This window comes from Tauraco erythrolophus, chromosome 20 (assembly GCF_009769465.1).
Source record: "Tauraco erythrolophus isolate bTauEry1 chromosome 20, bTauEry1.pri, whole genome shotgun sequence".
Classification (NCBI taxonomy): domain Eukaryota; kingdom Metazoa; phylum Chordata; class Aves; order Musophagiformes; family Musophagidae; genus Tauraco; species Tauraco erythrolophus.
In genome coordinates this window covers 8422691-8449846 of record NC_141484.1, presented here as the reverse complement: position 1 = coordinate 8449846, position 27156 = coordinate 8422691, and the positions used below count along the sequence as shown (strand labels likewise).

Here is a 27156-nt window from a genome sequence, read left to right as displayed (position 1 = left end):
AGCCGTACCCAGACCCTCACCCAACCTCCCAGCACTGCAGGGATGGAGCAGAAGTTCCCCAGGGCTATTTTATGCCAGGTGCAGGTTTGCAAGCTGGGGTGACATTGGCAGCCTGGTGATGTGCCCACGTCTGAGAGCACTGCACAGTCTCCTCCCCAGACGGGGCATGAAGAAAAACAGACTGCTCGGCTGGATGGACAGCAGCGTGCTGGACTGCTCCATTTGGGAAACACCTTGATCGGTGCATGTAAAAGCATCCCAGGAGTTCAGCCCTGTCCCTTTGCACCAGAAAGACAGGGGACCACCAATCCTGCGTTTTTCCTTGCTTGCGCTGGTGCAGCGGGGCGGAGGAGACAGCACGTTGCGCAAGGCTCTGCCCAGCACAAGGGAATGCTCCTCGTGTCACCCAGAGGACTAAAACTAGACAGAAAGCAAATGTCTCCAAGGATGGGTCATAGGCTGAGTAGCGAGATCCTCCCCCCCAGGACCACCCATCGCCCCCCCAGCTCCAGCCCCAGGGTCTCGAGGGGACGGGAAGGGGATGGGGAAGGACATACGGTTCGACTTTGTTGAAGAAGCGGCGCCGCAGCATCATGACCAGCGTGCCGAGGAGCAGGACGGTGGTGCACATGGTGCTTCCTCCATCACCATGCAGCGCTGCCGGCCCCTCGCGTCCCTCCGGAGTCCCTGCTCAGCCTGGGGCTGTCACCCGTGCACGGCTCGCCCGTCACGCTGGCTGGCGGGCACCTCTCCCCGGCAGCCACCTGAAGGCTCTCAGGGCTGGTTTAGGAGGAATTAGGGCAGGATCAGATGTAATTAAGAGACAACAAATGAGGACGCTCTCCTCTGACCTTCGGAAGGGAGGGAGCTGAGCTGCTCCGTGACCTGTTGAGCACTTAATAGGTTTTGGTGTGCGGTGCTCCCGCCCCGGCTGGCCCCCGGCCCCGCACCTCGGCCAGGTGGGCTCTGGGAATGCCATTTGATGGACCAAGCCTGTTCCCATCCCATGGGCCCCCCAGCCTATGTTCCTATCCCCCCCCCAGCCCCATCACCACCATGGCTGGGTGCTCCCCTCTGCTCCCCCGTTTCCCATGTGCCTCCCTCCCCTCTTTGCCCAACTTCTCCCCGCTCCTCCCTTTCCCTCCAGTTCCTGTATCCCTCCTCCTGCCAGACCTGCCTCAACCCGCTCCCCCTTTCCTGGCTCTGGTAATCTGACAGGCTCAGACCTGCCTGTAATTCCCTGTGGACGTGTCTCAGCCAGCTGATCCTGAGACTTTGCATCCTCCGCTCGCCTGGGCTGGGTTCGCCTCCTCCTCCCTGCTCTCCCGTCGCACAGCGGCACGCACACCTCTCCCCATGGCACAGCTCCAGCCCCACGGCCGCTCACCAGACCCCGGTGCCTGTTTCCAGTGCCTCTCCAGGGAAGCTTTTCCCTTCCCTGTAAGCTCCTTAGATGTCCCCATACCCGGGCAGTGATGTGCCTTCACGCACCTCATCCCAGCTCGGCCCTTAGCAGCAAGAAACACGTCTTCTAGAGTTGAGTGACTTTGTGGGTTTAGGTTAAAGAGAATAAAAGGGAAATAAACCTCTGTAAGAGGAGGAGGGAACACAGCTGTGTGTGCACAGGCATGCCCGTGAACGCACACACGCAGGGTTTAATGGTGCATGAAGGTCCTAACCCAGAGAAGAGCCCCCGAGCAGACAGGGAGTCACAGGCACTGGCTTCCCGAGCACCCGTGAGTTGGCGCCCCCGTGGGGTTTTGCCCCCACATGAGTATTTCCCCCCAGGTGGGCTTTTGTGACGAGGGACCTCGGGTGCATGTTCTGCACTGCCCACAGCCCCGGCGCTGCTGGCCCCACACCGACACGGCGGCAGCGGGCTCCGAGCCATGGAGACCCTCAGCAGGTCTGACAGTGGTGCTCACCAAAGTTGGGACGTGTCAGCTTTCGGGGCTGTGCTGGGGGCCAGCACACAGCCTCTCAGGTTCTCTCTCTTACATCGGCTCTGGTTTGGCCCTGGGGAGTGCGATGGGGGTGACGTGGGACGGATGCAGTTGCGACAGGACAGCCGAGAACAGCCCCAAGCTGGGCATTCCCGTAATTCATCTGGAAAACAGCTTCTTCCTGCAAAGAGATTTTGAAAGCAGAACCGAATCCGAGTAACCTAAATTGATCCAGGTTCAATGACTGGTTGGGTCTGAAAGAGAAAGCAAAGCCGAGCTTTCCAGGAAGCCTGCCTGGCTTTCCGTTCCCAGCTGGCTGGGGGTGGAGGTGCTCCCCAAATCCAGCCATGACAGGGGCCTGGAACAGCTGTGATTAATCCCCTCTTGGTGGACACATCCTTTCAAAGTGCTCCAAACCCTAAAAACAACAGTTACAAGCAGCACTTGATCATCAGTAAAACCAAAACTCTCTAAACCCATCCAGTAAATAGTCCTTGTTCCTAAACCTGAGGGTCAGCCATGGGCAGAGGGGACAGATCCAGCCTTGCTGCTGGCACTGGCAGGGCGGGAAGCCTTCAGGAGAGCAGTGGAAGAAACATCTCAAGTGCCTTCTCCAGCCAGATGGAAACAAGAGTGAATAATTTCTTCCCGAGTGGAAGTCAGGCCGGAGCGTGCGGAGCTGGCTTACGCAAGGCACTGGGGAGCGCGTGGGGTGGCCGAGCCTGACGTCCTGACCAGCCGTGCTGGAGCGCGCTGGGCTCCCAGGAGCACGTTTCGGTATGCTGTGAAGTCATTGAAGCCAAATAAACAGCGGCTGCTGGCTGAGCTGGAGCCCAAGAGGCTGGAAGAACCTTCTTTTCCCTGGCAATAGGCAGCGTGGCTTTCGTAATCCCTGGGAAGCCATCGCTGCTTGCAGACCCTTCTCCCCTCACCAAGACCCAGCTGGGTTGACACCAGGAAGGTCCCCGCTCTCACGCCCCAGATGCTGTCTGAGGTGCTGAGAAAGAGCAGCCGCAGGAGCTTGGTCCTTCATGGGCTTGTTTGTAACCGTACGGTCCTCCGGAACTGAACAGAGGGCCGTAACTTGGGCCGCTCCACCGTGCCTCCATGGGCACAAGCCCCGGGTGACCCCTGGGTGCCAAAGAGCACCCGGTGCAGGGTGTCAGTCCCTTCACTTCCTCGGCATTGGGTGACCTCAGTGGCCAAAGCCGACCCTGCGTGGGAGCGCATCACTTCCAAACACTCCTGATGGACACCGAGAGATGCTCGGTTCAAAGGCAAGGTAATGTGAGCAGATTAGTTAATGCTTCTTGCCCTAGCCCTTGGGAGCAGGGCTGGAGTGGCAAGGCAGACTTAATGGGTTTTGAAGGCTTTTCTTTTTAAGATATGAATCAATGAAGCCGTACGGGGAGCACGGATAATGTGATCGGAATAAGAAACAGGGCTTGTCTTTGAACCGGAGCGAGGTCCCTGACGGTGTTTACTTCATGTCCTGGCACCAAATGCAAGATGACATGAATATATTAGCTTGCTGGCTTTCCTGAGCAACCCTTGCCATGCTCAGACCAGCTTCAGGAAGGAAAAGAGCAGCAAAGAGAATCTGTTTGGAAGTGTCGTCTTGTTTCCCAATAACCCTGTCATCCTTGCTTACCGCTGAAGGGTCTGGCGGTGACAGGGGCTGTGCTCCCAGGGGATCGGCCGCTTCCTGCCGGTGGGAGAGCTCAGCGTGGGGGAATGAGGGGGAAGGTGGTGACATCGGGGGCTGTTCAGGGTCTGAAGAAGTCTAGCAGCCGGATGATGCCTTGCCTGGGCAGCCCCACGGTGCTGGATCTGTCACCTGGTTCCCAAGTGAGCACCTCTTGCTTCATCCCTCCTGGTTGCATCACAAGATGTCAGTTTCCAAAAAACCCCGGGTGGAACTGGGGGTTTTTGACACAGTTCCCAGGCCAGGACCAGGTTGGTCTGGCTGGGACATGCTCTCCAGGTCTCCCTCAGCAGCTTTTCACCCTGCCCTGCCCTGCCCATGAGCACTGGCAGCACCCAGCCCCACTCCCAGGGCTTCTCACCGCTTCCTTTTGTTCCCCTGAATTCCTTAATCCTTGGAGATTTTTAGATTGTGTGGGTTGGCAGGGATTTTTTGGGGAGGGAGGTGGAAAGCTGACACAAGGTTTGAAAAAGTCACAGAGAGGTCACACTGTCCCTGTCTCACCCACCTGCCTCCCCCCTGCCCGCTGCTGCCGAGGGTCCTGCGGGGTGTCTTCATCCTATTCTTCCATCCTGGGCATCACCCCAGCTGTCCTGCTATGCTGGTCCCCAAACCAGCATCCCCTGCACCCCATATTATCCTGCTCCCATGCGTGGGGACAGTGAGATGGAGGCCGGGGTGGCCCCAGGGGTTGGGGTCCCCTCTGGGAGCTGAGCGGGAGCAGTGGGTGCCGGGGGCTCGGGGCAGGGTCCCACGGAGGGGTTTGCTTTGGTGGCACTGCAGATCCCGGTCTCTGCACAAAGCCACATCTGTCGGACTTGGACCCCAGAGCAGACGAACCCTGTTTCCATGGAAGAAGGAGGCTCAGGGCTGGTTTGGTTTAAGCGTGTTCCCCACCAGCTCCAGCAGCACTGCCTGAGCTCTGGTTTCAATCAGAGGAGGAATGTCTGCCCCTGGCTTTGCCCTGTGCCAGCAGCCGAGATTTCGCTTCCCCAGGGCTGCCCAGGGCTGGGGGGGGACACCTATCACCTCCCTGGCCAAGCTCTTCCCAGCCATGTTGAGGACATGGAGCTGGGCAAATCCCACTCTCTACTGGTCTTTACGAGTGAATTAGCAACCGAGCATCCAGCGACACAGGCAATGGCTGCGTGATTAAACCAGGATCCCACAACATCCCGCGTGGGCTTGCCACCCCCACGTGATGGAGATACAGGCAGCTATGCAACCCCAGCTGGATCTGGGGGGGTCCTGTTGGCTCAAGCCCCTTTTCACCCCCCCAGCATGTTGTCCTCCAGCCCGTTCCCGCAGTGACGGCTCGCAGGCTCCAGGTGCTGATGGGCAGAGCTGAAGCATCGGGATTGCACACGAATCTCCTGGGATCAGAGAAGCCAAGGGAAGGAAATCTGCCATAAGTACAGAGCATTTATACAGGCTTTAGGCTAAATCCTTCCCTCCCAGGGCAGCAGGCATGGCAAAGCCGTTTCCTAAAGTCTTGTTATTCCTTTTCAGGCCAGGACTTTGCAGTTGGCAGCAGGGTTGGATTAGGAAGGGAGAAGGGAGAGGCGTTGCACACTGGGGACAGTGCCAGGTGAGCCGAGCTGGCAACCAGGGGCTGCGTTTCAGCAATGACAGAGTCCAACATCTCCGGGTGAGATAGCACAGCAGCCCAGAGCCGCTCCAGGAGGAGGTGAGAAGCAGCTGCTGCGAAGGACGGAGGAGGAACACCCACCCTTGCACACACATGTGCCCCATGATAACCCTCAGCAAAAATGACAATGAGCCGTATCAGCATCGTCCACCTTCCACCCTGTCCAGCTCAGAGGGAAAAGGGGCAGAGGCAGGGCTGCTCTTCTGGGTGCCTTATTTCATTTAAAATCCCAGGATCACTCCTGTTCTGGCCAGGTTGGTGTCTCAAGGGTCTGGAGAAGTGGTCCTCACTGGTCTCCCAGCATCACACCGGTGCTAAGGGCTTGGGGCAGCTCCTGCAGCTCCTTCCCAAAGCGCTCTCTGTGGGAGCTCATGGGGTGTCTTCCCGAGATCACCCCAACTCATGGTGTTTGTCGGAAGGTCCCAGGGAGCTGGCTTTGCAGGGGACACAAGAAGTCACCTACTTTTCTCCAGGAACCGAATGACAAGGCTGTCCCCACGCAGGAAGGAGGGTGGGCTCAGCCCCGAAGGTCTGGATATGGGGTTTCTGCCTTCGCCCCGGAGACAGTGGAGGAGTCAAGGGTGGGGATGTGCCATCATCCACATCCCACACACCCTGGAGCTGAAATCTCGGGTTTTTTGCCTTCACCTCCCACTCAAGGATCGGGAGCCAAGTACATTTCTCATTGCACCCAGCGCATGGGGAGGAGGAGAGGCAATGTGGGAGGGCACGGGGGGAGTGGGAGAAGCCATTGGCAGGCGGGTATAGACCCCGCAGGAACACGGCACACAGTGAGCGGAGGCTCGGAGTGCCTGGAACCCATCCTCACCCCCTGCAGCCGTGCGAATGGAGGATGGCTTGAAGAGGCACTTGATCTCTCCCTGCTGTACAAAAGCTGCGGGAGGAGCAGGCTGGGTCTTGGCAGGGATGAGGCCTCGCTGGCAGGGCTGACACTGCTGTGCCACCACATTACTGGGACCGGTCCGTGGGAAGGAGGTGGAAAGCAGGAGAGCTGCGATGTTCAGCTGGAGAGGGGAGAGGGATCAGAACGCTGAAATGAACTGGGAACTGAGGGAGACGGGGCGATTTCTCCCATAGGGATCACCCAGGCTGATCCCATCTCAGCCTTCCTGTTGGCCATGGGGACCAAGTACCCCATCCCAAGCCACATGTCCCTGACCCAGCCTGCCACGACAGCAGGCACTGTGCTGAGCTCCCCTCTGCGACAGCAGCCAACAACCACGGGCAGTTTGGGCTGGGCAGGGCGAGAAAATGCCATCCCAGCCCTCAGCACTGCCACCTCCCTCGGCACAGCACCTGGCACCAAAGGGACTGAGGGTCACCCGAGTCACTGTGGGGTTGTACAGGCTGGCAGGGCATCACAGGGCGATGCTGCCCACCTGCCAGAGCAACTCCCAGCTGAGATTTTGCGGCGATGGTGTCAAAGCAGCATCTTTCTCCTTCCGGAAGGTGTTGCCTCCTGACCCGGAGCTCTCAAGAGCAATAGTGGCAGGAAACCATGGAAACGGGTGGCTGGTGCATGGCAGTGCGTGCCAGCGCCCCTGCCCCTGATTTATGTCTTCCATCTCAGACAAGAGGCAGAAGTTGAGGGCTGTTGGGTTTTGTTCGGGATTTCGAGGCAGCGGGTCGGTGCGGAGCATCGCCGTCGCCACCGCTTTGCTCGTCTCCTGTTTACGGAGCGGGATGGCACGTGGGAACGGGGCTGGGCTCCTGCCAGGGCCAGACGTGATGTCCCCAGGGAGGGAGGCAGAGACTTCCTTGGAAAGGCTGGGGAACTTCTAATTTATTTGCTTTTCTCATATTCTAATATTTCTAAATGGAGACTCTTGAGCCAAGACCCCTCGACTCCCAGGGCCGGGGAGCGAGGCGAAGCGCCCGCAGCGGCCAGGCTCACCATGCAACCAGGCGCCGGGCCGTGAGCCCGGCATGGACTAAGGCACAAGGTACAAAACCTTCCGAGAGTCCTTTTCTTTAAACACGCAGCAAGTAATGACTTAACCAAAGCTCCACCTCGATCATCGCCTGAGCGTTCACGTTTGTCGGAACTTGAGGTTTTTTCCCCTTTTGAAGGCGCGAGCGCTGCATCGCAGTTTTGCTCTGGTTTTAAGCCGGGTCGAAGTGCAGCACCTCTTCCCCCGCGTTTTTATGGGAGGGCGATGGGCTCGGCCGTGCCACCCTGGGTCCAGAGGGGCTTCTCTGCTGCGTGGTGGCAACCTGGGGACATTGTTAGTTAATATTTGAGCTCGGGCTCACAGGTGCTAATCCCAGTGGCCAATGGACAGGAGGCAAAGCCAAACGTTAAGCTGGCTGGTGAAAATCTGATGATTTGGAAGGCGGTGGTGGTGTTACTGGTGACCTGAATGATGCCCAACCTCCAGCTGGCTGGGGATGGCCACACTGCTGTGTTTGTTTGCTGGCATGTTCGGCAGCTCCCAGCTGAGCTGAGCATTGTGTCCTTGAGCTGAGGGGTTCATGGACACACGGGGCTCCCGGTCTGTCCCAGTGCAAAGTCGGTGCAGGACCCACAGTGCGGGACCTACAGTGCGGGACCCGTGAGCAGCATCTTCTCCACCGGCTCTCGTTAGATTTGCAAGAGCAAATTTGCTGACGCTGCCGGTCTGGCTGCTGTTAACTGAGGCTGGTTTTGAGAAGAAATAACAGCTTTTTGCCTCGACAGCTCTGCAATAGCAAAGGTCCGGCTCCCAAAGGGGCTCAGCCGCCCCCCAGCCCCTGTCTGCCCGGGTGTCAGAGCTGCACCCGCAGCCTGTCTGGCTGGCTGTCTGTCCGGCTGTCGGTCCGGCTGCCCTGGCAGGGTGCGGGAGGCGGCTGTGCACACCAGGCTGCTTCTCTTGTCTCGGACCCCCTCTGGGGGATTGTCGGTTATTACAAGTCTCTGTAGGATTTTCCTTCTCTCTGTGCAAATGGACTGTGCTGCGGGTTTAATATGCTGGATTGTTGGGGAGCTGGAAATGGCATTCGGGAAAAAAAACAGCCTGAAAAGCACCGGCATGAAGGCAGGGGGAAGCCTGGCGTGGAGGTGTCCCTGCGCTCCTCATCGTGCCCAGACGCCACCGGCAGCGATGCAGTCGCAGAACAACAGTGATAAATTCGTTATTTCATGAGTGCCTTAACTCTGGATCCCTTTACAACTGGGTCGTGCCACGGGAAGGGGGAGCAAACGCTGGTCGTTAAAAAAGGGGGAGCAAATGCTCGTCCCCATGGGATGGACCGTGATCTCGTTTGGATGTCAGGGAGATGCCTGTGGGTGGGGGTCCCTCTCTCCCCTCTCGCCCCAGCTCTCCGTGCAGCCCAGGCACAGGAGGCCAGCGAGGGTCCGTCCTTTGGAATGCAACCGCGTGCAAAACACGGGAGCACAGGGGGGAGAGCGGAGGCAGAGCTCGGCACCGCCAGCGCTTGGGATAACTTCAACTCGGCACTTCGGATTCTCAATTTCCTTGGAGCTGTTTACAAGGGCTGGAAAAAAAAAACTTCCAGCCCTACCTCTCCCCCCTCCTCCAGCACCGTCCTGATGTTGCTCAGAACATCTCCCTCATCCCTCCCTTTCGGGGAGAGAAAAAAAGGGAAGGAGGGAGGAGTGGGAGAGAGGAGGAGAGAGGGAGAAAGTGAGCTCACGTTCACACATTGGCAGAGGCTGGTCTCGCAATGCCTTTGAATATCTGACTTTTAGGCAGTTCCCCATCAGTCAGCCGCACGCACCGAGCCGAGCTGAAGCTAACCACAGCCATGGACAGCACTGGGAGAGCTGAGATCTGATCGCACACAGCAGATCTCCGGGATATTTTTTTTTTTAAATTACATATATAAACACGCCGGCAGGCAGCTGCGCTCGCACACACACGCACACACACACACGTATCCATCCCCGCGTCGGCAGAGCCGCCAAGCAAACACCTTGTCTCTTCTCGCAGGATATACCCGCTCGCACACATCTCTCTTTATCTCCTCCTGGCTTCCCGGAGGATCGTGCCGGCTGTTTTTCATGGAGAAAGTCCAGGGAGAAATGGAGATTGAGAGATGGGAAAGAAGTGAAGACATTTCAGACGCAGAAAAAAAGGTTATTCAAGAGACATGGAGCAGAGTATACGCCAACTGCGAGGACGTTGGGGTCTCCATACTCATCAGGTATTTAAACAAAAACGACAGGGGAAAAAAAAAAAAAGAAGCAGCAAATCCAACTAAATCTCTTTAGGGCTGAGAAAGAGGCAGAACAATATCTATAACTGAACCAAAATGAATGACAGTGAGTGGGGGGCTGGCTGGGTGTATCGCTGGCGGGGAGCAGGGAGGGTTTCGCAGCTCTCCTCTCATTTCCACACCTTTGAGCCGGGCGGTGGCGGGGGGAGCGGGGGAGCCGTGCCGGGGACTTCGGGGGAAGCTGCTTCCATCGCAAAGGTCACCTTAGCCCGCGGACGGAGCTGGGGGGGCGGCGGAGGAGGGCAGAAAGCGGCGCCGGGCTTGGGTGGGTTGGGGGTATTTTATTTTTTTTAAACATCCCCCCCCCACCCCGATAGCTGCGTGCGGATGGCATCGGTACGTAGCAGGCTGGCGGGTGAAATAATGCAAGTTGGGAGCCAAGATAAAACCCAAGCAGGTGTGTCTCCGAGGGCACCATCTGTCCCTCCGGCGGCAGCGTCGGCGGGAAGGAGAGCGCTGAAGTTGGTGGCGGAAGCAGGGTGCGGGGGGCACAGGCAGGAGAGGGGGGCAGCGGCGGGGGGACAGGGCTGCAGCCGCCCCGGGAGCGGGGTGCAGAGTGTGGCCCCACGGCCTGGGGCTGTGCGGCAGAGCCAGGAGCTTTACCCCACACCTGAAACCCAACCCAGGGAGACACTCTCGAGGTGGGGAACAGGGGCAGGTGGGTTCACTTGTACTGTCTGGGGGTGCCACTCTTGGCTGGGTACCCCAGAAAGCACTGAGCTGGAATCCCACGGAGTCCCGTGGATGCCGGGAGTTTGGGGTGTTGGTGGGGTGCAGCACCAGGAGGCTGTTTCCCTTATGGGGGAGGGGGACAGGCAGGGCGAGCAGGGGGGCAGGCGAGGTGCCCGCGCTGACCTGTTGACAAACAGCAAAGATGCTCTCTGGAGGGACAAAGCTCCCGCCACCCATCCCGGGGACCAGCAGCACAGGGATCCCCCTGGGCAGGCTCCCACCTGCACCCGCCGCCGGGCACCCCAGGTACGAGACAGGAGCCTGGGTTGTGTCCTTCCCCTTGTGCTCCTGCAGCCGCGGACTGTGGGTGCTTGGAGAAGCCCTTGGAGGGATGCGCTGTTTATTAATAATCATCCAAAAGTTTTCCAAGAGGCTGAGAGCTCACGTCCCGAGCCCACGGGATCTGCAGAGAGCAGAGACTCCCTGAACATGCCGGTGAGCAGAGCTGGTTCCCCTCCAGTCTTGCTGCCAGCTCTGCAATGGGATTTTCCTAGCAAGACCCCTCCGCAGAGAATCCAAAATGATGTTTGAGTCCCCTCTCCCCCTCTTTCTCAAACGTTTCCTTCTCTCTGAGCCAGCTGAGCCCATTTCCCCAAGGACCCCGCTCCGCGTAGCCAACCGTGTCGGTCAGGAGGTGACAGCCCTGCGGCTGGGGACACCAAACCCACCCAGGCTGGGTTTGAAGCCCACACATGGCAGAGGTCTGGGGGATGCAGAATTCCCCTTTTCCCCATGCCGTGAGCTTCAGCACGGGGCTTGGCCAGCAGCCCTGCATGACCAGCCCCTGGCTCAGCACCCAGGACATGCCATGGCCCCTTCTGCAAGCACAGCCGGGTGCCCACCTGCCCGGGAGCACAGGGAGGGTGGCTGGGTGCCCGCGGCTGGTGCTGAGGGACTCATGGCAATGCCATGAGGTGTTCACCCAGGGCAGCTCATTGCTTTCGGTGTCCCTGTGCGCAGTCACGGGACTTGGAGCAGGGCTGGGGACGAGGGACAGTGAGATGCAGCAGTGGGGACCACGTGGCCAAGCTCTGGTCCCAACTCAAACTTTCCCAGTAGAAGTTTCTGGTCCAGTTTTGTTTTGTTCCAGGGAGAGTTGTGGCACGGTGGTGAGGGGTTCCCCTCCAGCTGTGCCAACAGGGCAGGACTGAGCTGGCACCGAGGGTGAACCCCGACTCCTTGGGAACCTTTACATGCTTGGCCATGGAACGTGCCCTGGTATGTCCCAGCTAAACCCACCCCCGCTCCCTCAGCCCGAGCTTCCCTGGGATGCTTAAAGTGAGGTCTGGACTTCCCGAGGATAGATGACGGTGTAATTCGGGATACCTACCATCCCCTCCAGCAGCACCAGCTGGAGCAGCACACCCACCTGCGCCCCCGTGCCACAGCTCCGGTGGCTGGACTGTTCCCCTCCAGCACCAAACTCCATCCCCATGCTGCTGCCTTGAACCCCACTCCCACCACGAGCTCACCCCGAGCTCCCAGGGGAAGCACGTGCCTGGCAAAAGCAGGGCAGCCTCGGCCAGGGTTGGGAGCACCGGCGGCCGCCGCTCTCCTGGCTGCTTTTCCCAGCTGGCATCAGCTGCCGGGAGAACTGGGTCATGCGTGGAGGCCGCTGGGAGCCCAAGCGGGCGGCAGCCGCTTCCCAAGACATGATTCAGCAGCTCCAGAGGTCGGGGATGGGGAGGGGGTGGCCACTGGCTGGTGGCCACCCCCTCCCCATCCCCGACCTCTGGAGCTGCTGTCGGTGCAGTGCAAGCTGACCCTGGATGCCAAGAGCTGCCCCAACCAGCCTCCGTGCTCTACCAGTACGGGGCTGGTGTTGCTCGTTAGCTCACTGAGGAAACTGAGGCAGAAAGGGATTTGCAGCACCTCTGGACAGAAAGGGTCGAAACCAGTTTGGGATCTGATCCTATTTGTCAAGGGTGGATGCCAAGAGGCGGCGATGCCCACCTGAAAGGCAGAAATGGGGCAGGATGCAGCACCGGCATCCCGCAGGAGCCCTTCAGCCCCTGCCCAGCAACCTCCTCCACCTCCCCCAGCATCTCCATGCTTTGCACATGGGGAAACTGAGGCACATCAGGTTCCCAGCCCTCGCATCTACTGCTAGTGCTTGAAGCCACAGCAAACCCCTGCAGTCCTTCCAGCAGCGCGGTGAGGTCCTGATCCCACAGGGCCTCTGGGCTCCAGGGGGGACATAAACACGAATAATGGGGACTTCTGGCTGAGCAGCCACCGGATCATGGGAATCTGCACTGTGTGGTTAAAACTATGTCGCTAATTGACAATTTCCTCGGTGGGGGAGCCTCACACCGGAGGAAGCACAGTCTCCTCGTCACGCTCATCTTCCTTCTCCAGAGCTCAGGGGCCTCTGCGGGCTCCATCTCACAGCAGCCGCCTTAACCCTTGCTGGAGCTGGAGCTGGAGCTGGAGCTGGACCCGGGGCTGGAGCTGGACCTGGACCCAGACCCTCACCCTGCACATCTGGGGCCATATGTTTCAGCTGGATCTCTCCCAAGTGGGCACATCAGTCAGCACAGCTGGCCACCCATAGGGTCCCTATGTCCCTGGGCTCGTTGCTGTGCCTCAGTTTCCCTATCTGCAATTTAGAAATGGGTCCTTTTTGAAAAACACTCCTCATTAGAGAGCTCGCAGCCGGGGAGCCCGGGCGTGCGAGGGGAGCAGGGCAGCCCTGGCATCAGCATTCGCCCTCATTGTGCAGCGCAGGAGCCCTTCCAGCACGTGGCCATCGCTCCCCAGACATCCCCCTTTCTCTGACGCCCTCGTGCCAGTTTATTGCCAATAGCCCACGCTCCGGGACTGTGCCGGGGGATGCAAGCACTCGTGCGGCTCAGCCCTCCCGCTGCCCACCCTCCGCAGCACCGGGGCGAGCAGGGGCGGGCGTCAGCGGGGGCTTGGGACCATCGTTCCGTTGCAGCCCCCGACTAAGCCCTGGACTAAAACCACTTCTTGCCGTGACTGTCGCGCTCGCTCCCACACCCACACACACGTACCGCGATCGCAGACGTGGGACCCACGAAAAGGAGCAATGGCTTTAAACTGAAAGAGGGCAGATTTAAATTAGATATAAGGAAGAAATTTTTTACAACGAGGTTGGTGAGGCCCTGGAATAGGTTGCCCAGAGAAGTTGTGGCTGCCCCATCCCTGGAAGTGTTCAAGGCCAGGTTGGATGAGGCTTTGAGCGACCTGATGTAGAAGAGGGTGTCCCTGCCCATGGCAGGGGGGCTGGAACTAGATGATCTTGAAGGTCCCTTCCAACCCAAACCATTCTGTGATTCTATGAAAACTTTATGGATCCCATCAGGGGATAAAACTCAGGGATATTTTCTATTAGCTCCCAGGCAAATCTGCACCAAATGTTAATGCCGTGCCAAGCACAGGTGATGCAACCTGCCACAGCCACCGCAGGCTGTGCCACAGCCAAGGGGTTTCTCCTTCACAGTTCCCTCCGTCTCCACTCCAGACCCATCAGCTTTCCAAATTTCCAAAATTGTTGCCTTCTCCATCACTCCCCATGTGCTCTTTCCCTCTCAGGAGGTGTAGGAGGGGAAGCGAAGGGATTGCCAACACAGAATCAGGCCCCTGGCTTTCGACAGCTGCTTAGTCTGAGCTAACACACCTGGTTTCAGACAGTTTGCAAAGAGCTCTGAAATATAAAAGCACTCCTTGGATGCCAGACATTATTATGAGTTTTAGGTTAAAATAACGAAGAGCCTGAGGAATGAGTCTGGCTATGCAGAAAACCCTTTTTCTTTTTTTAGCTGAATCAAGAAACAAAAAGGGTTGAATCCACCCAAAATGGCATTTAAAGCAATGATTTTGCAGCCACCCCCAAAGCCAATGTGTGTTTTGTGGAGGTGTCCTTCGGGAAGGAGTCCATTCCTGGCTGCTGGCGGGTAAATTTCAGAGCAAAGCAGCTCCGAGAGATCCCCTGGCTGCAATATCTCGCTTTGAAAAGGGCCCAGTGGAAACATCGACCTTGTGTGGGGCACTGGCCCTGCCCCACGGCTTGTCACACGCTTGTGAAGTGTCGTGGTCAAGCGGGAGAGATGTTTTTTCTGGAGATGAGGAGAGCCCAAGAGCCAGAGGGCTCTGCTGCTGAGGACGTGCACGAGGAACATTTTCCAAAACAACAGCCCCCTCCCCGAGCGGCGAAGGGGATGAGTGGGGCTTCAATAACCTCTGTCCAGAAATAGCCCCTTTTATACAGCTGCATTTTCTGTCTGATCGCAGCACCTGGAACCAGCCCTTTTGGCTGCTTCATGGCCCAGGTGGCTGCACGGGGATCCCTGTGGCACATCCCCCACCAGCCACAGCCTCAGGGCTACCAGTGGCTCTCAGGGTGTCCCAAGAAGAGCCTTGCCCATGTCCCCTGTCCCAGGGCTGCCCTTGCCTCCCTTCCAAGCTGTGCAGGGCTAGAAAGATCCCACTCGACATCCCAAGAGCTGCAGGGACAACCCCGGCCAAGGGAAGCGGAGGCACAGGGGGGTCAAATGCTGTCCCCAGATGGTTTCCCCAGCTGTGGCTGGGGGAAAGCTCCAGGGGTGAGCGGCCAGCAGAGCCACTGGTATCACCGAGCTGGGGCTGCTGGAAATTGGCACGCGAGTGTTGGAGAGGAGAGGCGGTGGCAGCTGGCGCGGTGGCATGGGGCTGGTCCGCAGTTGCCAGGGGTTCCCGATTTTGCTGGACAGATAGTGGGTCCCAGCGCAGGGACCACGTCCTCGCAAACCTGGATTACTCCTTCTCCACCCAGCCAGGGTTGTCTTCCACCCCCCAACCCCTCTGCTGTGCCTGGGAGTCGGGGATGCGCAGCCAGGCTCCAGCAAGCTCCGTCCTCACCGTGCATCTGCCTTGGAGGCAAGAGTCATGTTTTAGCACCGTTTCCTAACACCCACGGACCCTGCCAGGCCACCCTGATCCCGGTTGGCAGAGCTGCAGGAAGGGTGCCCGGTGCAGGGGGATGTGCTGGTGGCAGGGTGGAGGGGGCTGACGTGGCTGTCCCTGCAGCCAGCGGGCAGGGACGCAGGCATGAGAGGGGCTTGGCAGTGGAGAGGGGAAGGGACCCAAGTGTGGAGGATGAGGATGATGCTGTGGATGAAGGCACTGAGCAAAGGGGATTGCAAGGGCCTTAGGCAACTGGAGGTGTGGGGAAAAGCCACTTTGGAGCTGTTAATGCGTTTATCTGATGAAAGCTGTCCTTACAGCCTCGAAGTCCATCTACGCGGCCAAGAGGCTTTGGGCTGAGTTCACATACATGGTAGGAGAAGACAAAAGCAATGAGGACTTGGAGGTGCACACACGAGCAAGCAGGACACGCCCCCGGGGGTTGCTAACTCATGCCCAAAAGTATTTAGCTGCATCTTTGCTGCTAGGCCCTGTCCCAGCATCACTGGGGTGTCCTAGTCCCCCTGCTCCGGGGCTTTGCCATGCCCAGGGCATTACAGCCTCCGAGCACGGCTCAGCCTTGTGCTGGAGGCTGCTCCCGAGGCTTTGCAGCAGGACGTGGGCTTCACCTGGAGGAAGGCCAGCTACACCTCTTCTCCCTCAGCTGGAGAAGTTGAATTTAGCATCAGTGTGTGGACCAGGGGCTCGGCCCTTCTCCCTCCAGCCCTCCCACGCCAGAGCTGGAGATGCTGCCCACCACCGCCACCACTGTCTCCACCGCTCCGTGAGCCCTTGCAGAGAGGACACGGGCAGAGCTGTGCTGCGGGGGCAAGCAGGCACCATCCTTTTCTCACTCCCATTAGATTTGCCTTTTTCTCTCTTGCTGGGCACTGGCATTGACATGACCGAGACCTTTCCCACCTCGATCTGTAAACTCGGGCAGCACCCAGCACCCCTGCCCCAACCTGAAAATAGGACAATAGGCTACAGGTGGCTGAGGAGAAACAGGGGAGAGACAGCCCTTGGCTTAGCAGCACCACACACCACCTGCCTACCCGTTATCAGCTGCTTTGTAGGCACCCGAGCAAAGAGGAGTTGGAAGGAGAGGTTTGAAAAGGGACGCAGAGAGGCTCCAGGCTGCATTAGAGAGAGTTTCTCCCACGTAGAGGGATGAGGTGAGAGAAAATCTAGCAAAAGAAATGTCTACAAGCGCTGGCTGGGGGCTCAGCTGAAGTCGCCCAGCACCTTCCAGCTTTTTTTCCTTGCAGTTTGCAAACAGGGTAAGTGAAACATCAAGGGTTTAGGTGCTCAGGGGGACCGAGCAAGCAGCTTCCTTCCTTTTTCCAGCTGGGAAAGGAAGGAGATGGCTGGGCTTGAAGATCTTCTCCGTATGGGGTTTGTTCTGCAGCGTCCAGTGAGAGGGAGGAAGGTGGGTTTGATGGGAGGAGAAGCAGTGGCTCTCCTCCGGAATGGAAAACAGGTTCCCAGTGACTGCAGTGGTTTTGCACCTTAATTATTTCCTTTGGCTCTGCTACTGGGAATGGTTGTGTCCTTAAAGTTGTTAAAAGGGCAAAAGAGAGAGGAAAAGCAATCCTGACATCCTGTCCGTTGGGTCCAGATGTAGCTCGCAGAGTACAAATTAGTGGGTGCAGAATGGAATCGCTTAAAAAGAAATTTAATGAGATCGGTATGCCGGCATCTGGTTTCTATCAATCATCATTTTGTATGATATGCAATGGTAAATATCATCTTTTTAATGACTCCGATGAAGAAAAAGAGCCCAAAACACACACGCACGTAATGAGCCAACAAAATTCCAGAGCCTGAGATGTTTGAACTCTTGAAAAATGTTCTGTAGGTGGAAAAACCCCAACTGACACCTCTTCTAATTTGCTATTGTTTGAGTTACTTTATTTCTTCCTTTTTTTTTTTCCTTTCCTCTGGTTATATTTAACCTTTGTGTTAAATTAATCTTCTCTGTTTATTAACAACTACCACTGAGCGAGCCTCCTTCTCTCGTTTTCTTGCTTCGACAACTCAAATATTTGCTCCAGGCCAGAAGTTCTTGCCGCCAGCGCCTGCCTTTCTCCAGCCCTGCAGAGGCACTGGCCAAGGAGAGCCGGCTCCGGGTCTCTGGATGGCTGCAGATTTGCTTTTCAACTTGAAGCAAAGACGCTTTGGGCTCCCCTTTCGGTTCCCCATCGGTGAAAGCGAGCAGGCAGCGCGGGGTTGAGCGTGTTAGCCAGGGGTTTGCTGGTTTTATGTCCCTCCATCACCGCTGCCGTCCCTCCTGCCAGTCCCTTAGGAAAGCCACTGGGCTCAGGTCCCACCGGGACATCACCTTGAGGGTCTGCGAAGTGGAGAAAGGTTGGAAATGGGTTTCTTGGATCCTTCACTTCACTCACCCAGCTTAGGGATTTTTTCGGGTTTGATCAATCTTTGTGATTCGGTGCCGAAAGCAGCAGAGAGGCAGAGGTGATGGGGTGGGAGAGGCGCAAGGGCTCTGCTCCTGCTCCCGGAGGGCAGCAGCTCCTTTTGGTCCGTCTCTTGGCGGGGGAATGCTGTGATTCCTGGTAGTGCACGGGTCAGTCCCCCCTTGCTGCACCCCTTCTGCTGAAAGAGCTTGGCTCACACCAGGAATTTTTCTCAGCGCGTTCCCTGGGTCTTCACATCACGCCCTTGAGCTGAGATCAAATCCAGCTTTTCGGGGAACCTCCAACGGTTTGGCATTCAGAGGCTTAGGCACACATTGACCAACTGCCCCCTGCTTTGGGGTGGTCTGTGGGCAGCAGGTCCCACTTCCAGCAGCACCCACTGCTCCCAGCACCCAGGGGGGATGCCTGCCAGAGCCCAAGGGTGAGTGGGATGGCAAAACCCTTGGCTCCCACCTTGGCAGGGTGTTCGCTGGTGATAGCTGGAGGGCATTTGGGGATAGCTGGGGGGCATTTATCTCAAGGGCCAGCTGGAGATGCAGGCTTGGGGGCTGAAGCAGCTTGCACAGAGATGAGGAGGGACAGAATGGGGGGAGAAGGATGCTGAGAACAGATGGAAAAAGTGGTGCCATTCAGACAGAAAGGAACACTTATCTTTCTGTTGGGAAATGGTCAGAGCAGAAGTCTTGAATCCCAGGAAGGAGTTATCTGCATGGCTCTAGCCAGCTCCGTCCCCTGGCCTGGGGACGGGTGTCCATCCCTGACCACCTCTCCGACAGCTCCAAGCTGAAGGGTACGGACTGAGCATCTCTGTGGTGACAGGAGCTGGAGACAGCCAGGCCCGGGAATGATTTCTCCCAACAAGGACCAGATGTGTCAGGAGGAGCTTTGTCCGGGGGAAGCTGCACAATAACAAGAGGAGTTTTGTCATGGGTCTCCTCCGGGTTTTAAAAGCAACACCTTGTCTCCCCCTTTCCACCTTCCTTCCTCCCCCACCCTTTCCGCCACACACTCTTCACACCTCCGAAACCTATTTTGGGCTGTTTGATGAATCCCAGATGCCTCGGGGAAGCAACAGAAGCGGTGACAGTGCACTCCAGGCACTGCTTCTCCCGCTCCCTTGGCAATGCCCCTGAGCTTTTGCAGTGGAGCGGGGGAAGGAAGGGAAAGGGGAAAAAAGAGGATAACGAAGGGGTAAACGAGTCTGGTCCTCAATATTGCGATTATTCATGGAGCGGTGAGTAGGGAAGAGATTCCCACTTGGTCCTGGAGGGAGGTAGCGATAGCTGGGAAAAGAGGTGGGATAAGTTCACGTGTTTTGGGATGGTGCTTGGGAAGGGGGTTACGGCAGCTGGGTGTCTGTCTGGAGCTGGGGACAAAGGAGACAATGGAGCTGCTTGCCACCTCCTGAGTATCCTCACCTGGCTCCCATCCAGGTGAAGGGCCCAGGAGGAGGGAGGGAGAGACCCTCGGAGGCAGGGAGCTGGGTGAAAGTGGGGAGCAAACACTGCGGCTGTTCTCTCCTGTGTAAATGGGGTGGAAGGGGGTGGTTAACACCACGCGAGTGTCAGCCCCAGCTGCTGAGATCAACTGTCACCTTGTCACCCTGTGCCCATCAAACCCCCCTCCAGCTCCCCAGGGCGCATGGCATGTCAGCTGTGACCGCAGCTTCGTTTGCTTCAGCTGCTTTTCATTGGGGTTGATTTAATCCTACAGAAAAGAGGGTCCTCAGTGGCTGAGAGGGGCTGGTTGGGTGTTTGGGGTGTCTTTGTGCTGGGGGAAATGGCTTCTGGTGTAGAGCAGGGTCATGAGCTCAGGGCTGAGAACTTGCTGGAGACTTTGAGTGAGCTGTGAAAATCAGGGGTGTCCTGGGCAGAGGAAGACTGTTTTGTGTGGTGATGTAGGAACAAAAGCCCTTGGAAGCTGCTGTGGGACTGGGGGAGAGGCTGGCTGGGATAAAGAGACATTTTCATGCCCATCTCCAGCTCTCTGAGACAGGGCATGATGTTTTGATCTATGTGGGCACATACGCAGCATCTGGCACGCCTGGGTCGAGTCTCTGGGTATCAAGAACTCAGTCTTGCCTCTACTTTGTGGATGAATATCCAGCTGCAATGCCCTTGCAGCAGATAAGGAAGGTTGGGAAGAAAGGCATTAATGCTGGTTTTTAGGCAGCTGAATGTCACAGCTCCCGGGAATTCAATGAGAAAACCAGACCTGGCTGTGTTAGATGCAAGGGGCTGGTTTCCAGCATCTCCACCGCTCCGTGCTTTGCTTTAACCTCGCAGCCTGCTCTCGCCCTCCTGATGGTATTTCGTGTCTATTCTTTCTTGAAGGTTTTTTGTCAACTTCCCATCGGCCAAGCAGTACTTCAGCCAGTTCAAGCACATGGAGGACCCACTGGAGATGGAGAGGAGCTTGCAACTGCGTAAGCACGCTCGGCGGGTCATGGGGGCCATTAACACTGTGGTGGAGAACCTCAATGACTCCGAAAAGGTCTCCTCCGTCCTGGCCCTGGTGGGCAAGGCCCATGCCCTCAAGCACAAAGTGGAGCCCATCTACTTTAAGGTAAAGGATGGGAGCGAAAAAAAAAAAAAAATCTCTGGGATGCTTTAGGAATTAGGAAAAGGGCAGGAGGGAGGGAGCCGTGGCGTGACGGTGCTGCCTGTCCTTGCCCGGAGGAGGTTGGCTGGCCATGGGGGTTGATCCCCACGTGACTGTGGTGTCCCGCCGCAATGTGTCCCATGCGGATCACCCTTCCCAAACACAGCCGATGCTGGAGCATCGAGTACCTTCCTCTGCCTGTGTCCTGCCTGCAGCCCCTCCGCCGAGGTTGGGGCAGCGTGTCCTTTCTTTTAGAAATGAAGTGTGATCGAAGGGATTCGATAATTTGAGATCCCAAATCAGGGAGATGGTTGAGGCTGGAAGCAGCACCCCAGTGTGCCCATGTCTCGGCCTCCCCCCTGCCCGGGCAGGCTGGTTACCTGCCCTGTCTGTTCCCTGGGGTGTCGACAGACCTCCTGAACGTCTGTCTTTCCCAGAACTCAGCAACAGGATTACATTATTTTTGTAGGAAAAAGCTAAATTTGCTGTCAGCCGCTCCCTGGAGAGTCATTAACCCTTTGCTGTCTGCCTCCTTCCAGAAACTCACCGGTGTCATGCTGGAGGTCTTTGCTGAAGAATTCGCCAATGATTTCACCCCGGAGGCGCACGGCGCCTGGACCAAGATGAAGACCCTCATCTACACCCACGTGACGGCGGCGTACAAGGAGGTGGGCTGGGCGCAGTATCCCACTGCCACCCTGTGAGCGGCCAGCAGGGCCGGGCGAGGGGCAGGGAGGGCTTCACTCACCCCAGGACTTCACTCTGGTCTCTTCTCAAGATCTTCGCTCAGTCTGGGGAGCCCGGTAGGGCCAGATCTGTTAGCTGCCAAGTCACAATTTGATCTCCATGGGGTTTAAAAAGAAACTAAAGCCAAAAAACCAAATAGCATCAGGAAGGGTGTGTGGGTGGGTCGGGGTGAAGCAGTTGCAGGGGATGCTGGAAGGGGATGCAGAACATGAGGGGAGAGCGTTGGTTGTTGACTCCATCTTATTGTCCTGGCCTGTCCCTCACCACCTCCCACATCCTGCACCTCATTTGTACCATCTCAGCAAGTCCCTTGCACAAGCTCTGCCCCATCCGCTGACGAACAACACAACCTTTGTTTTCCATGCAAAGCCCCCAGCTAAATCTGGCTCCTTACTTTTGGTGGTGCGATGCTTTTGGGGACTGCCGGCTGCCCAGCTGGCACTGAAACACTTTGCTTTGCACTGTCTGGACTCAGCTGGCAGGGTGGCAGGGCCGATGGCTGCAGCCAGAGCTGCTCTCAGCTCTCCATCACCCTGCCCCGCGGGCCGGCAGCAGCCCTCCCATCATCCCAGTCCCTCACCTTGGCTGGCTGTTACAAACCTTCCTGGGGCTGGAGGGAGCAGGAGAGATGTGCTCCCCCAGCATGAGAGAGGAGGGAAGGAGGGGGGATGCCTTTGGGCTGCCTCCCTTTGTGGCTCGGAGTGTGGTGCGTAGGAGGTTTCCCCGTGCCAGTGAGCCCATCCACCTCCCTTCAGCTCCCGCCAGCAGCAGGGACGTGCATGAGGATGGGGACGGGTGGCACATGATGTGCCATTGCCCTGGGAGCTGGTGTGCATCCGGCTGTCCGTCCAGCAGCAGGGATGTAGGGCTGCCCTGCTCGGAGAGAAGGAGATTCAGGCTGCGATCGGGAGGAAGGTGAAGTGAACGTAGCAGGAGGGGTTCCTGGGTGTGAAGAAAGGTCCCTGCTCTGTTAAAATTAATAACTAATGTGTTACATAGAGCATATTCCTGGCCCCTTGGTGAAACTGGGTTCCCTCAAATAAAGTGCCTGGTAGAAATCAACCCATGCAGGAGCTGCATCCCTCCCCAGGGGCCAGCAGTGCTCCCGCCCGTGCCTGGCAAAGGGCTCTCCCCCCTAAAAGAGACGTGGCTGCGGGGCTCACAGCACTCGTCTTGCTCCAACACCAACTCTCCCTGAAGCTGCGGGTGAGTCCGCTTGGTTTTGCTGCCTCAGTTTCCCTGTTGGTTACGAAAAAGGGAGGAGGAGCAGCAGCCTCGTTGCCTTCTGTGCACATGTGCTTGGATTTATAGGATGCTCTGGGGACTGATTCCCAAAGGATTGGGGATGAAGCATCAGGTGTGCTAGAAAACTTCGGCATCCTTGCCACCCAGTAATTCCCAAAATGTCTGTTATTTTTAAAGCACTGATGTTAAGGGAAATGTTACCTATTGAAGTGGGAGGCGGGGGGTTCCCTTCTGAGATTTCCTCTGGCCTCACTCCACTGCTGCCCTTGGGAGCTGGCGGCTTTCCAGGAGAGACCAGCACTTCTCCTGGATGTCGGTTTGACAGGCAGTGAGCCCACGGTCCCTGGCTGGGATCCCCACGGATGCCCTGGGGACATGCCCCTGCCACAGGGAGGGCACAGCGGTGGCTCTCCCCGGGGCTCACCTCCCTCCTTCGGAGTAGCCAGCCAGACACTCCTGCTTTGCTCACCCACAGCTGCTTCATTTGTGCTTTTAATCATCCCCAGGGAATAGGTTTTTTTTCCCATTTCTGGTGTTTTGCTTCCATGCCAAGGGGCTCCTCTGCCTGCAGCCCTGGCACCACTGGGAGGGTGGCCAGCACTGGGTGCCCGCTCCCAGAAAAGCTCTCAGTGGGGTTTCCCCCTTTCCTCTGCCAGCTGTAACAACAGGTTTCTGCTCCTTCCATCGCTCATGCCAAGGTGCTGGCACAGCCCGTGCCTGGGCAGCGGCCCTGGGGCAACTTTGCAAAGCAGCAGGGGGGGCCATGTCTTCTCCAGTTCCTCTGGGCTCGGTTAGATGCAGCCAAGGAGTTTGTGCCACTGCCCGGTGCCCCGGCTCTGGGCAAAGCAGGATTTGGGGAGGGCTCTCAAACTCTTGGCTGTGTTCCCCAGAGCTCCTTCGCTTTCCTGCAGAGTCCTGGGACCAGGGTTAGTCCCAAAACTGCCCCAGGACTCCACTAATGCCACTACAGCCACTCCCTCTGGCCTCGCAGATCTTTCCTTCCTATGTCCCACAGTAAAACGGGTGGAGAGGAGGGATGGAGCCAGGGGCAGTGGTACGACTTGGGTGTGCACAGAGAGTTGGGTGGAAATAACTGCTCCAGGTTCGGCTGTCCTTTGCATGGCAGCGTGCAAGGTCAAGGGGTTTATAAAAGGAAGGGTCAGGCACAGGGTGACAAGTGATGCCACTTTGCTGATGGGGTGGGCTGCCATTTAGGGTCAGCACCCCCGAAATTCAGCCCACCAGCCTGCATCCGTGGAGGTGCCAGCAGCTGATGCCTCCGGCTCGTGTCCGAATGTCAGAGCAGTTGCTCGTCCCTTGCATGGTTGGTGGAGGTGGCTTTCAAACATCAGCTGCTGGCCGGGCTCGGGATTAGGCCCATGCAGATGGGAAAAGACCTGTTCAGTCATTGATGAGGCTCCAGTGCAAGACTGGAGAGCGATCACTTGGAGCAGACTGTTAGCTATTTTTTGGGGTGTATCACGGGACTCTCACGAGCACGGCTCCACCGATTTCTGCCAAAACCTCAGGGCCGGCAGCGCGTGTTTTCGATGAGCTCACGTACTCCCCGTGCTCTGCGCATGCAGGGACGTTTCCATACAGGCATGTTTCATATTCAGACAAAGTTCAAGCGTTAACCTTTGAGGTTAATATTCTCAAGGTGGGAATTTTATTTTTCATTGCAAACCTTTCCCCTCCCTTCCCACAACCAAAATTGGGCTCGGTCGCAATCAACAGGGAAGCAATTCTGGGGTGGCTGGAAGGTGCCTTGGCTGGGGTGGCCACCCGAGTGCCTTGGCTTTGGGGGAGCAGCAGTGAGGTCCCCCCCACCTTGCCTTTGAACGAGGCTTCCTTTCTTCTCTTTTTTTTTTTGTATCCCTAGAAAAAAATCTGACCCACGACCTCGTGCGCCCACGTGTGTGTGTGCTGGGCTCGGGGTTTTTTTCCAGGCACATTTTTCTAAAGAAAATCCGGATGTGTGCAGCTGCTGTCCCTCGAGGAGCTTTCCCCCGCCCCATCAGCCAAATTGCAGGCCAGTTGAATATGTGCAAACAAAAACATGTTTATTTTTACCAGCTCTGTAGGAAGTAAGATGAAGTGGGGAGGGCGGTCGGGGCAGAGCTCGCCAGGGGAAGAGACAGAGATAAAGCCACCACCTCCTCCTCGCCGCCTGCGGTGGAGCAGGCATTGCTTCAATCCGGGAAAATTCTCATCTGGGGAGAGACGAAAATGAACAGAAAAAAGGGGAAAAAAAAAAAAAAACATTCCAGAGTGACAGGGCTGATAAATGCTCTGTGGAAGAGCAGAAAGGGAGGCTGGGTCCTGGCGCAGAGTGTGGCTCTCCGACACACGCACATGCCTGCACAGCTGCTCCCTGTTACTGCCAGCTCTGCGTCCCCCTTGAACCCACCACAGCCTGCTGGGGACCCCTTTGTCCCCCCTTCCCTTCAAGCCCTGCTCACGGAGTACACGATGTTTCACCTCTCAATGTGCTTGGGTTGAAATAAGGGAGCTTTGGGCTCAGCATCGCTCTCCTTGGCAGTGGCAGGTAGGGACCGACTTGCAAAATGATGCCCCCAAATTTCATCAGCGGGAAGCTGGGAGCTCAGGACACGGCACCGACATGTTCTGGGGACCAGCCAGTCTATCCTCTTCCTTGAGTGGGACCTCCATGTCCCCCAGCCCCGTTCGCCTTTCCCAGGGATGGTGCCAGGCTGCTCCCGCTCACTCTGCTCCTCCCTGATGCCTGTGCCACTGCGGCTGTCCCCCTGCATGCCAGCTGAGCTCAGCTCAGAGCTGACCCCCCTGTAACCAGGGCAGGATCCGGCCCCTGGCTCAGCCAGAGCCTCTGTGTTGGCATTAGGGCTGGGCTTGGACCTGCGACCTGGGTGGGAAAGTCTTTCTGTCCGCTGCCAGTAAGAGATGAATGCCAACTGGGGGGGACTAGGTTTCCCCAGGGCAGAGTCACCCCCGAGCACCTCGTCCTTGCTGCCTCTGGGGACACCCACTCATATTAACCAGCTTGTGTCCCCCCAGCCCAAGTTTGACACTGTGTTTGGTCAGAGGGAACTCAGCGCTGGAGGGAGTGGGAAGCGTTAGGTTGAGATCCCATCCACCCTGTCCCCCACTCCCTACGGCGAACACGGCGGGTACAGCTCCACGTGCACCAGCCAGCTAGAGAGACACCCCAATGCCACCAGAGCCGTTCAGACAAGGAACCCCCACAGACCTTGTGCCACCACCCTTGTCTTCTCCTACAGCAAGACAAATCCCCAAGGATTTGCTGCAGGCTCTCCCGGGGGACTCCTCTTGCATCTCTGCCAGTTTGCTCCAGTTTGTCCCAGTAAAGGGGATCCCAGTTTATCTCTCCTCACTGGGGACGTGCCCAACGACTTCAGTGGGGACCAGATTTCGGCTGGCTGGCCTCCGGAGCTTGGCCTTCCCTGCCCCGTGCCATAGGGAAGCCACCCTGGTGCGCCAGTGTCAGTGCGGGGATTGCACGGGGCCAGCACCAGTGATGCCAGACAGAAGGGTGGAAGGGAAACCCATGAGCTAACCTGGGACCAACTTATCCGAAAGGGAGGGATAAAACTACCCACCTGGGTCTGACCTATTTAACAGACCGCGAAGCTAATTATTTTCCATAGCTGAAGTTGTCTCTAATTGTTAGTATGTCTTAACCAGTCCCACCGTGACCCACAGACATGAGCCGACATGGTCTGATGTATCTCCGTGTCTTTCCTGTTCCTGCTGCGGATACTGTTCATGTACGTGTTTCTCGGCGCTTCCGTGCTGGTTTTATACATGCCGTTTCGTGTGCGATGGGTGTAACTTGTTTTTCTTTTTTGTAGGTTTTTAGTATGTTTGTAACCAGACAGAATGGTGTTATTAAAACGAAACTTGTATCTTCAGTGGATAAATCAATCAAACCCCTCCAGCTCTTCTTGGTTTCTTTCTGGTGGGTTGGCTGCGAGGCTGGCGGGATGCAGGGGGGATTTGGGGGGCTGCCCTATTGCCAGGAATGTCTGTGGGTGCCTGCTTGCTCCAGGGCACCGGTGAGGGAGCTTTGAGGCTGGAACACAGCAGCAAAGGGAGGGGAAGTTGTGGCTGCCCCATCCCTGGAAGTGTTCAAGGCCAGGTTGGATGAGGCTTTGAGCAAGCTGGTATAGTGGAAAGTGTCCCTGCCCATGGCAGGGGGGTTGGAACTAGATGGTCTTGAAGGTCCCTTCCAAACGAAACCATTCTATGACTCTATGATTCTATGTGCCCTTCACTACCAGCCTTGGTGCAGAAGGGCAGAGGTGGCCAGAGACGTTTTACTGATGGGCTCAAGTGAGAAGGGGAAGGTCTGCTTCTTCTCTGGGCTCTTTGCTTGGCTCCCAGGTAGGTTGTGCAAACCTCCGAGGGCTCCCTCTGCATCAGGAGTGGTTCCCACACCTTCACCAGCCCAGCCAGTCCAAAACGCATGCAGGGAGGATGAGCTGCACAGCACTGGCCAGGGATTTTCCCTAACAGACATCCTAAGGCTGGTACATAGCCTCCATGGCACGTGGATCCGGGCAGGCACCGAGACGAAGGCTCTTCTCCACCGTGGGACGCAGCAGGGCAGAGCTGGACCTGAAACTTGTGGTGACGATGGCCACAAGACGCAGCAACCACGACCTCCAAGGACTGTGAGATAGTTCTCAGCCTTTAAGAATAACAAATGGCTCCCTGAGCAGCAGAAGCCAAGTTTTCCATGTCTCTGCCCCACGCGGCTCCTCCTGTGCTGCACACTGCAGCTGAATCATGTTGCAGTGGGATGGGTCCCAGCACAGTTGGGTCACATTGTGGTTTCCCTCCATGGATCTTTCCAGCTCCCTCTTTTGCAAAACAGGCCTGTGATGTATTTGAGACCTCTGACAAATTTGGTTGATGCTGGCCAACCTTTCCGAAGTTATTGGCAAAGGACAGATGGAT

The 27156-nt window shown here is 57.2% G+C and overlaps 1 protein-coding gene across 1 annotated transcript; it reads left to right on the top strand.

Moving 5' to 3' along the window:
* Positions 1-9317: 9317 nt before the first annotated feature.
* On the top strand, positions 9318-20909 carry CYGB (cytoglobin). Its single transcript, XM_086624209.1, has 3 exons — positions 9318-9460; positions 19938-20169; positions 20745-20909. The coding sequence occupies exons 1-3, from the start codon at positions 9318-9320 to the stop codon at positions 20907-20909; spliced, it is 540 nt and encodes a 179-aa protein (XP_086480335.1).
* Positions 20910-27156: the final 6247 nt, after the last annotated feature.